The sequence below is a fragment of the Crinia signifera genome, chromosome 4 (assembly GCF_055691185.1).
Source record: "Crinia signifera chromosome 4, ASM5569118v1, whole genome shotgun sequence".
Lineage (NCBI taxonomy): Eukaryota > Metazoa > Chordata > Amphibia > Anura > Myobatrachidae > Crinia > Crinia signifera.
The window spans coordinates 181,224,029-181,236,084 of record NC_139220.1 but is presented as its reverse complement, the minus strand read 5'-3'; the positions used below and the strand labels follow the sequence as shown (position 1 = coordinate 181,236,084).

The window sequence follows — 12,056 nt, the reverse complement described above, 5'->3', positions numbered from 1 at the left end:
GGGGAATAATAATCACTAGATATTTTACATATAACAACACAATAAGGTAAAATAGAAGGACATTTTCATTATAATCGGAACATGTTAAACACCTGTTTTACAGGTCTCTTTCATTAGCCGACAGCGATCTTTCACAGACGAGGCACTACGGCCCAGAGCAGCTCCTATTGTAGCCCAATCATTCCCATGCTTCACACGTAACCTTAAAAGAAACACAAGAAAAACAACAATGTGCTATGGGGTTTGGGCTGTAACTATTAGTAATAATAGAAAACCAGAATTCCAGACCATGACACAAATACAGTGCCCTCTCCCCTAGATTTCCTGTAAAGGACATGAAGCTTTGTATGTGTTGTATAGCACTTACTCTCTCAGTCTTTCAATCTCAGTATGTGTGTATCTGCAAGAGAAGACATACTGTCATAAGCAACCTTAACTTCCACTGAATACAGCATCAAAAGAATCTCAGGTTCTGTATTTTGACAATAAACTACTACTAAATGAAAAACATGTTTTTTTTATATGATAAACTATTTTAATATGCATCTAAATACAAATTTTAATAAAAACAAAGCATGCTTATCCATTTTAAACACCTAAACTGGCCGTAGAGAACCTATGACTATTTAGCTGTTGTGGAAAGTTTTAACACACACTAGTTACATACTGTACTTTGACCTGCTAATAGAGGCTTCTGGATAACTGTGGTGGTTGAGTACATTTATCATGACCCCTCTTAAATGGGTTACATTGAAGAGTTTTTCCATCATGACCGATATCATTTATAATATGAAATATAGGGGGCGATTCAGGATCACTTGTAGTAATCCAAATTCAGCCCCAGCCCCTATGGTCGGGGTTTGAGCATGCACATTTGCAAACCCCAACAACGAACGGCTTCGGTGAGCTACACACTCGCCAGGGCCGTTCACTGCGGGAAGGGAGGGCCGGGGGCAGACACAGGGTTGGACCAGGGGAACACCCAGCCTTTTTTAAAGGCATCTCCATAAAAATACTGGGCAAGCCCCAGGGAACACGGGTGGGCCGATGCTACAGGACATCAGCCGCCGCCCCATCTTAAATAAAAGTCAGTTCGGACTGACTTATTTGCGAAGGCAGGAGAAATTATTTGATGTCAGGGACCATCAGGTGATTTCTCCTGCTAGCGGCTGCATGCAAGGGGATGTGTTCTTGTACACATCCCCTCGCATGGTACCCAGAGCATTCAGTGGCAGCGGGGGCGTTTGGCGTTGAGCCGTTCGCTAAGCAGCAAACGACCGTTGCCCCCATACTTCCCTATTTAGTGGTTCTAGTGCAAATCATGCCATATGAAGGCTTTGCGAGCTACCAGCAGCTTGGAAACATTTCCACAAGAATGAACAGAGAGTACAGAAAATTCGAGGTGCCGGACGTGGGCCCGACAGTCATTTACCCGACGTCGGGATCCCGACTGTTAAAACACTGACAGACTGGTTTCCGACGGCCACCGGCTATTCTCCCTCGTGGGGGTCCACGACCCCCATAGAGGGAGAATAGAATAGGTGGCGAGCATAGCGAGCCACCGAGCCCGCAAGGGGCTTTGTTGCGCTCGCAATGCTGTCTGAGTTCGGCCAGTTGGGATCCCGACGTCGGGCTAATGTCTGTCGGGATCCCGACTGTCGGAACCCTATACCACACCCGAGAATTCGGCAAGGATCATTTGTTAAATAGCTTTACTTATACGTTCACAAAAGGAGTATATAGAAAGGATAGTGCTGCATACAAAATGAGTGGAACATAATTTATCATGTACAATAGAATGTGTTATACCATGTTATCTACAGGATATAAGTGTTCTGTCTGCCACGTACTTTCCCACATGGTTCCTGTCATCATACATGCGAAGGACTCTCCTGTACACAGCAAAGAGTGGACGGTTTAAACCCCATGCTATTGTCCGATAGAAGTCTTTCCTTTCATCCTTCGACATCTCAAAAATGATTTCAGTTGCATCTTTGATGCCATGGCCCTAAATCAAGGACATATGTGAAGGGGGAGGGGAAACAAAATCAAGCACATACCAGCCTACAGTGTTTTTTTTACAAATATGTGGGTGGGGCTGCCTGCAGACTACATTCATAAACCGGTCTTTTCTCCACTTAAACATGAATTGGAGTCATGTTTTTTGATAGCAGATATTTCTGGATTTCTCTTTCTGACACCTGCATGGTAATGTAACATTTAAGATCTAGGTCCTACAGGCAGCTGTAACTGAGGGATTGTTTTCATTATAGAATCTATGCCATACAATATAGAATTCAAAAGCTAGATTATTGGGTGTTATCTATTCAATCCTATGAATGAATACATACCTTTAGGTAGCGGTCAATGTTGCTCATTAGGATTGCAATTTCCTCTTTAGACCACATGCCTTGCTTCCATCTGTGACCTTACAAAAAATAACAAAGGGAAAATAGCTGTACACTATCATATACCTGCTAAAAAGTCATGTTTCCAAACAATGATAGATCACATTATGCAATAAATAGAGAAGTAATTTATACCACATAACCAGGTCATACCCAAGGATTTTATACCCGGCTTGTGACCCTTTTACACTGCCATCCCTGCCCAGCATAATGCTGGACTGATGATGTCAACGGAGGTGGGCCCTGAGATGACACCTTGAGATAAGTTAATCTGCCAGCACTGGCTATTTCTTTCTGCTGTGAGTGGATCCCGGGTCGACTCAGCTTACTCCTTTACACTGCTGGCTACCCTGGTTGAAATGCCAGGTCGCTCAACCTGAATAATTTAAATTGAATGTGTTTTCATTGCACAATATCCTGTGTTGCTGCATGTTTATGTGCAATAAACCTGCATATATGGGCCAGTGTAAAAGAGGACTAACACAGGGGTAGTTCAGGGGATCAAGGAGGGACTCTCCCTTAAGTGTCCCACAAATTTGAGTGGACCGGTGTGCGGCAGGATCTCGGGTTCAGTGAGGCACTCTGACAGAGAAGAAATGGCAGCAAGAATGGGGAAACACCACCTAGGTGCTTGGGAGATCACAGAAAGCCAGAAGGTTCAAGCTAGGGACAGGTAGCATAGCCCACCCACCCTTCACCATTAGTGCCTCACAGACCCCGAGATCCTGTCGCACACCGGACTAGTCAAATCATAGCTTAACCATTTTTTACTTTACAGCTTCCACATGTATTTTATACAACCTAAAAACTAATTAATTTTCAGGTGCTCCCTTTCCATTTTTACATTTAAGAGAGGAGGCAGCAAATCCTCTGCATTATATTTTTGATAAATAATTTTCCACGGTATGGTTCCGGAGGTAGTACTAATATTCAAAGAAGGAAAAAAAAGAGATGACCCAGTGAATTATAGACCTGTAAGTTTAACACAGAAACATAGAATAGAATTTGATGGCAGATAAGAACCACTTGGCCCATCTAGTCTGCACCTTTTTTAAACATCTTACCTCAAACCATTTTTGATCATTATTTATTTGTAAGGATATCAATATGCCTATCCCAAGCATGTTTAAATTGTACTACTGTATTTGCCTCTACCACCTCTGATGGGAGGCTATTCCACTTATCTACTACTCTTTCTGTGAAGTAATTCTTCCTCAAATTTCCCCTGAATCTTCCTCCCTCTAGTTTCAGTGCAGTTGATCTATGAGGAAGTTTAACCTATGAGAAAAGATTAGCCCAATTAGGAATGTTTGCAATGGAAAAGGGACGTTTAAGGGGAGACCTGTTTAACATGTACAAATATATCATAGGGCAATATAATGAACTGTCAGGCACCCTTATTATTTGGAAATAGGACACGTGGGCATGCGCTCAGGCAAATGTCGTACCCTTAGAAGGAAAGGCTTTTTTACAGTCAATAAAGGTGTGGAACTCTCTGCCAGAGGAGGTGGTGTTAGCAGACACAATGAATACATTTAAACTAAAGTTTGACAAAAAACATTCAGGGGTATAACCCATAATCATTATATAGCCCAAAGTTAAACAAAAGTAAATACTGTAATTCAAATAATTCAAATGGGGATATCACATCTAGACCACACCCTCCAACGCGTCCTGTAAAAGGTTGTACTTGATGGAAGTACTGCATTTTTCAACCTCAACTACTTTGTTACTACAGATAGCGCCCCTTTTCCTTGCTCGGCGCCCACCATAACGCCGGCGGACAGGGACGTCATTAAACTGGGACGGGCTGGTGGCTGTTGGGGGCTGGCGATAATTTTGCCAGCCCCTGCAAAGATGAGCCCGGCTCCATCTGTAGGTTACTTTCCTGCACAAGCATGGATCTAAACATGCTATAAAAGCTGCATGCAGGATTGCTGGCATTAGTGGTCGCCACTGCCTATAATGGTTTATACTTTTAGGAGGGTGTTGGACACTAATTTTTGTTCTATGTAAACAACTGAGCTACTAGTAGATCGCGATCTACCTCTTGGCCAGGTCTGCTCTAGAGATACAGTTATTGAGCTGTAAGAGGAAAAGGGGTTTATATCCAAGACACTTTCTTTGTGAAACACATCTGACCTAGCACTGTGTAAATAAAGCGGTATAATATATAATAACTGCTATACACTTCATATATATACCTTTGTTGGTGAGAGAATCTTTGTCTTCTTTGCTAGTAAACCAGGCACGACTGACTGTGGACACCTCATCATTGCCTCCAGGAGAGAGGTCAGCGAGTTGCTCATTTTGGAGGATCTTCAAAAAAAATAAAAAAAATAAAAAAAATAAGTGAATGTCCCAATGTAAAAGTAAGCAGAGCAATGACTGCAACGTGTAAGCCCACAAACACACACTTTTCTTACTCTTATTTTTAGGGGGTATGCAATGTGCCGCCGCTATTTCCGACGTGGGAAATAGCGGCGGCTCCCTATTCAATGCTGTCATTAACGAGAGCATTGATGCGGGATCACGGCAGAACGGGCCGACTTCAGAAGCTGTCGGGCCCGATCTGCCGATAACGGCCATGGATTGTCGTTATCCGGGCTGCAGATCGACAATCCATGGCCGTTTTCACGGCCACGTCCCCTTTGCGCCCATCTGCAGACGGGACATTGAATCCGTCTTTCGTTATGCAGTCGATCTGACCGCAAACGGGCCAGGATCACGGCTGTCAGCAGAGATCCCACATTGCATACCCCTCTTAAACCTTTGAGTACTAACATCTCTGTGATAGATGTGCAAAATATCCATTAAAAATACCAGCGTCACTCACATTTGTTATATAAACTCAAATAAAAAATTATTGGGTAAATAAGATTAAATTTCCTAAAAAAGGTAAACATTACAGGTCATTATGATGAATAAAAATGTTTGCTTGGAAATTTTCACACCTATTTTAACAAATTAACTTAGCACTAAAAGGTTTAAACATTTATTGTAGTAAAAGTCATGTGGTATGTTAAACTAGCTTTAAGTGTGTGGGCAAAACTATGTACTTTTGGTTAATGAGCGACACAAGCCACTTTTCATAAAGGGAAAACTGATAAACACATTGACTATAAATGTACAATATATATATATATATATATATATATATATATATATATATTACAATTGGCAAATGAACAAACACACTTTTAAAACAACAGTTCCCTCCCCCGATTCCCGCCCCCTGTAATTAAAATGGGCAGCTGGACTCACCACCTGCAACGCACCGCAGCTATCTCCACCCGACATGACGGGTTTTCAGCCTTAGGGTAATCACCCTTGTGTAACAGACACGCCGTTATTCGGCTCCAGCATACTGCGCTGGATGTCGGCGTCATCAAGCTGAGACCGGCATATTGTTGCTGATTGGAGGGGCTGGGTGCGGCACGCGGCCTGGTGGGTAGTCGAGACGCCGTATCCAGGCAACCGAACACGGCTCCTGGAAAATACATAAACACATAGACATGATTAAAAAATGATTAAAATGTCTGGACTATGTACATAATGACATAATGCATATAGAGGAGCTAATTATGTGATGTCGGATACCTGGAATTTTAACAATTAGTAGTCATAAATTGACAATAGAAAAAAGTCGACACACTGTTTGTTAAAATTCCAGGTATCCGACATCACATAATTAGCTCCTCTATATGCATTATGTCATTGTGTACATAGTCCAGACATTTTAATCATTTTTTAATCATGTCTATGTGTTTATGTATTTTCCAGGAGCCGTGTTTGGTTGCCTGGATACGGCGTCTCGACTACCCACCAGGCCGCGCGCCGCACCCAACACTAATATTACTGACTATTAGATGCTTATGATTTCTAAAATAATGGTTATCAACATTGATGAGATATAATTTCAGGGGTGGAATGTCATTTATAACTTTTACCTGGATCTGAGTAACAGATTCTTCATTAATATCATCATCTGCCACTTCTGTGGTAGCAGTCATGGTCACCTCAAAGCTCTGGTCATGTTCAGATACTACAAGAAAAAGTGAAGAAGGGGTGTGCTGCAACAAAGACTATGTAAGAGAACACCACAACTTTAACTTTCAACACTAAAGGAGCCATTATAAAAAGGTTTATTACTGTATGTGCGAAAAAACTACTGTACAAATTACACAAAACCTTTTTTTTTAATTAAACATATTTCAAAATACCACCATAGCAGCAGGGTTCCTCAAGGGTGCACTTAATGCGGTTTTCTGTTTGCAATCTACTGAGTTGCAAAAAGGAATCTGCATTAAGTGCACACTTGTGGCTTACTGCGAGCAATAATTGGATAGCTCCAGGCTCTTAGCCCAAGAGTTAATAGCTCACAGTAAGTGCTATGGCTAATTCAATTCCCTTCCTTCATCTTATATCACAAAATTAATTCTCGATACCAGTGCGCCTGCATGGTATATCCTAGCTGGTTAGCCGATGAGCTTTAGTGGAGGAAACAGTCGAAAAATTACTTACAGAGCATCATTATCAAGAAGTATTCACACTCTTATGCATTTTCCACATTCTCTTATGGTGCCCACACAAGGTGAGATGTGTGCTAGGTGAGCTATAGATTTGAGCTATAAAATGTGTGCTATGCAATTTGAACTGTATACACTGAGCTATTTGAACTTCATAAAGGCCCTTATTCAGATCTGATTGCAGTGCAAATTTTTTGGAAAATGAAATGGGCAAAACATGTGCACTGCAGGTGGGGCAGATGTAACATGTGCAGAGAGAGTTAAATTTAGGTGGGGTGTGTTGAAACTGAAATCTAAATTGCAGTGTAAAAATAATGCAGCCAGTATTTACCCTGCACAGAAACAAAATAACTCATACAAATCTAAAAACCCATACACACTTTAAGCTGAAAGTCGCTCAAAACAGCAGGTTTGAATGGCTTTCAGCTCAAAGCCGCCCAGTGTGTATGGCCCGGTGATGAGCGCTGCTGCGCGCTCCCGTTATACCAGCAGATGAGCGGCTTTCAGGACGGCTTTGCAAAGCGCTTCGCTATGCAACGCCGTCCTCCCCCCTCCGTCGGCGCCGGGGGAAAGCCTCTCAGTGTGTATGCACAGAGCGGCTTTCCCCCCAGCGATGAACGATATCATCGCTGTCCATACACACTGGGCATAGTCGCCCAGTGTGTATGGACCTTAACTCTCTCTATACATTTTACATCTGCCCCACCTGCAGTGCACATGGTTTTGCCCATTTTTCCAAACAAATTTGTACTGCAATCAGATCTGAATAAAAGCCAAGATATGGACTAGACTACAATGTAATTTAAATATGTAAAGTACATATCGCATGTAATTCCCTACACAGGGTGCAATTTGAACTAGACATGATGCCATGTACATACCCTCCAACATGACCCATTCCATTAGGTACAAAATGCTCTGCTTCTGGACTTCTTTGTAATTTAGGATTGCCTTCACCTGTGCTGGAACACCGTTATCATCACTGAACTAGTTTAACACAGGGGACTGCAATTATCAATTAAGATGGAAGTCCAGAAGCAGTGCATTTTGTACCTAATGGAATGGGTCATGTTGGAGGGTATGCATGTGGTCATAGGCGTGCGCAGCCCATTTTATTAGGGGGTGCACCGTCAAAGGGGTGTGTCTAGCGTGGCGCTATTGGGCGTGTCTATCATTGCCCATTGGGTGTGTCTAACACTGCCAATCATGCATGTTTACCATCATCTATTGGTACCCGCTAAAATATAAAATGTCTCTCAGCCAGAACATAATCTCCGGCCTATTTCAGTGTTAATATTCTTATTGCTCTGTATAACAGTGCATGCATATAAAGTTAAAAAAATATATGGATCATGCAGGTATGTAGTGATCTGACAACGGTCTAGTACAATTAACAATGCAAAACACACAATTGATTGATGGGCACTAATTTTAACGGAATACAGGTCTAAAAAGCAAAATACTTTGGTAAAAGGTATTGCTGGTATTGCTAGCGGCAGGGAGTTCATAAGGGTGGGGACAGCATTTGGGGGTGCCTGTGCACCCCTAACACTCAATGTGCGCACACCTATGCATGTGGTATAAAACTACCTGCCTGCACATACTATCTTGTCTTGGGATATGGACTACACGGGAACGTGCATTGCATGGCAGAATAAACAATTTGAACTAAATGCAATGCAATTTGAACTAAAAAGTTAAAATCTCATGCGAGAACCGCACCATGTGTGGACACTGTTACATTATGCAATCAAAATGGATGGGTTTGAAAATTCATTAAAATATATTTAACCCATAACACACACGCATACAGTCAAAAGGTCGACATGGGGTTTTTCACTGTGTTTTTACCCGAATATCGACTCAGTTGACATGGACACAGTTTGAAATGCACCGCATCGCTCGCTATGCTTCGGGCACACTATTTTATTCTCCTACCACGCCCTAGTGGATGGTAGGGTATGAAATACCGCCTGTTGGCTCAAAAAACTGTGAAAAACCCGATGTCGACCTTTTGACTGTCGACCTAGACCCATGTCGACCTAGTGGTGTCGACCCAATACTTGTCAGCATAGGTGTTGTAGACCTAATGGCCGTATCCCCTTGAGGAGTAGCATTTGTCTTTTTGTTAAACTGCCATTTACTTTTCCCTCCATATTGCTCATTTACGAACACTGCAAGAGTTGGCAATAGTTTTTATAGCCACTGTATATTTGTGAGCTATTTGGGAATAAAATATTATTATGCAGTAATCTGTAATTAGCAATTGATCAAGTTCTAGACACACACCTAAGCTAATACTAGATGTGTAAGTAAACATAGAAATGGTTCAAAACATTGAGCACACAGAGCAGAGGCTATTTGAAAGTACAGATAACACCATAACACCATGAATGAAAACCTGGAGTTCATAAACTATACCTTTTCACATTCTAATTTGTCCGGACGGGGACAAATTTGGCCCCGTTCGGATGGTTGGTGAACTACGCATGCGCATGGTCATTTGTGCGCATTTGCAGGTTCCCTTTGCAAACAGATTCGGTGACCTGCATGGTCGCCGATCCGCTCGCAGGGAGCGGGCCAGGGGCAGGGCCGGCGGGGTCGGATGTGAACACCCAGCATTTCATGGGCGTTCCCAAGGAAATGCCGGCAAAATGATTTCTCCTGCAGGGGACAAATGAGAGGGGGGGGGATGTGTCCTCGGTACACATCCCCAAAACTGCAACGGCGGGGCATGTATTCGCCGGTGCGGCGTCACAAGGAATCGGTAAACTGTGAGCTTTGGAGCTTACCGAGTCAACTAGAAACACCCTTTTAGCACTAAAAGTAAATGCCTAAATTAAGTATCCCATGCAAAATAGTAGTAATACAAATGTTGGACTGACCTATTGTTACTACACTATAAATTAAAAAGCTAGCTCTGCTCCTCACATCAAGTGGAATTCAAGTGTTTTGAGTGCTGGTGGCTACAAGATAGCGCCCAATGGCACAATTCAATTGTACCCAGTGGCGGAACTTGTGAGTGGTTGGCCCAGGGGCAAAATTAAATTTGGGCCCCCTCCTCCATTCCAACCCTAGTTCACAATATGCTGTGCACCAGTGGGTGGCAGTAGTGGGCCCCTTAATCCTCAGGGGCCCCGGTGCAATGCACCTGCTGCACCAATGGTAGTGTACTCTGATTGTACCGCCATTCGGGCATGCACAGCCGCAGCACGGCCATTACTGTTATAGGTAGGAATTCAATCAACTGCTAGTAAAATATATTGCACTTCTGATACCTATGAACTCACAGAATTTTGGAGCACCGTGCCCCCCATGTGTGCGGGGATGAGTGGATTGAATTTCCCCCATTATATCTACCTAAGTGTAAAAAGGCCATATAATAAAATTGCTACTGTCACTGAAGTATAATGCACCTCCAGTTATGAAGGGCTTACCTACTTTAAATCATTGCTACACAAAAGTTTTTTTTGTGTTTTTGATACTTATGAAAGTTAATTTATTTCAACACTTGTGTAGAAGTCATCATAGAAAAGTTTTTTAGGTACTTGTTTCCTAGCACGGCCACAATCTTAAGTAATCGTGTCCCTTACTTAAGGGACACGATTACCCCCGATGGACCCGATTTCTTTTGAAATCAGGTCCATTTTGCCGGCTAGGAGACAATATCGGGGGCATCGCGTCGGTCGGGACCATTAACATTGGTCCCGACGCGACCGACGCGATGCCCCCGATATTTCCATAGGCTTCAATGTTAAAAAACAATTTTAACATTGAAATCTTGTCTGGAAAGGTAAAATATCGGGGGCATCGCGTCGGTCGGGACCATTAACATTGGTCCCGATGCGACGCGATGCACCTGATTTTTGCATAGGCTTCAATGGTAAAATATTTTTTAACATTGAAATGCTGTAAAAATGTGAAAAAATGTGAAATGGGCCAATATGACCCATTTCACATTATAGATGTCCCCGTCGTCACCCCACGATAGACGCCAACCCGAAGCGTGGCGAGCGCAGCGAGCCCGCGAGGGGCGGCGGTACGCGTCCTCCGACCTTTTCATGCCCTACTATCCACGTCGGCGTGGAGTGAGAATAGAATAGTGTGGCGAGCGCAGCGAGCCACCGAGCCCGAAGCGTGGCGAGCGCAGCGAGCCCCGCGAGGGGACGCGGATACCTTCACAGTTATACGCGTCCCCTTGCGGGCTTCACAGGTGTCCGTGGCGACGCGGACACCTGTGAAGCCCGCGAAGGGACGCGTTTACCTGTGAAGGTATCCGCGTCCCCTCGCCACGCTTCGGGCTCGGTGGCTCGCTGCGCTCGCCACACTATTCTATTCTCACTCCACGCCGACGTGGATAGTAGGGCATGAAAAGGTCGGAGGACGCGTACCGCCGCCCCTCGCGGGCTCGCTGCGCTCGCCACGCTTCGGGTTGGCGTCTATCGTGGGCTGGGGTTAACGCGCTTAAATTTGGGGGGGTTGGGAATTTTTTTCATTGAATCCAATGTAAAATTGGGTCCCAGGGACCCAATTTACATTGGATTCAATGAAAAAAATCGGGTCAAAAATCGGTCGGTCGCGTCGATCGCATCGCATGCGACCAAATCGCATGCGATGCGATCGACCCGATTTTTCCGACACGACCACCCCGATCTGAATCGGTGTGGCCGTGCTAGGAAACAAGTACCGTTTTTTAAACCAGGGAAATGTTAATATATGTATACTGCATGCTAATAGTGGTAACAATATACAATTAACTACAAGACAAACACTGTGGACAAACAAAATGGAAACACTAGGTACACATTGTATAATTTGGGTATACAAGAAACAGGGCCTCCATAAGGGGGAGGAGAGCTGCTGCTCATGAAAATGATGATTTTTTATCTTGTTACACATCTCAGATTGATGCTCAAGAATTGTGGTCTAGAGTTGACATCAGATCAATTCTGCTCTTTGCTGACGATACATTTTTCTTAGAATGACAGATGAATATGTTGCAAAATAATGTTGCTTGTTAACTGCTACAAAGTATAGTTGAGTCATGGTGTGGAAGCTATTACTTTAAATACAAGTGTTTCCATGTACACTGTCCGTTTAATACATTCTTAGATGCTGC

The 12,056-nt window shown here is 43.4% G+C and overlaps 1 protein-coding gene across 3 annotated transcripts in view; it reads right to left on the bottom strand.

The window, feature by feature from the left end:
- Positions 1–12,056, bottom strand: part of DMTF1 (cyclin D binding myb like transcription factor 1) — a 56,193-nt gene that overhangs the window by 31,150 nt on the left and 12,987 nt on the right. For 2 of the 3 annotated variants that reach the window (XM_083183091.1, XM_083183092.1), the window contains exons 4-9: positions 6,359–6,453; positions 4,613–4,727; positions 2,352–2,428; positions 1,851–2,008; positions 368–400; positions 93–202 (exon numbers count right to left, since the gene is read on the bottom strand). In XM_083183091.1, the coding sequence (XP_083039217.1) occupies positions 93–202; positions 368–400; positions 1,851–2,008; positions 2,352–2,428; positions 4,613–4,727; positions 6,359–6,453 (588 nt within the window). The remainder of the gene's footprint in view (positions 1–92; positions 203–367; positions 401–1,850; positions 2,009–2,351; positions 2,429–4,612; positions 4,728–6,358; positions 6,454–12,056) is intronic. The other variant, XM_083183093.1, reaches the window with a different exon arrangement.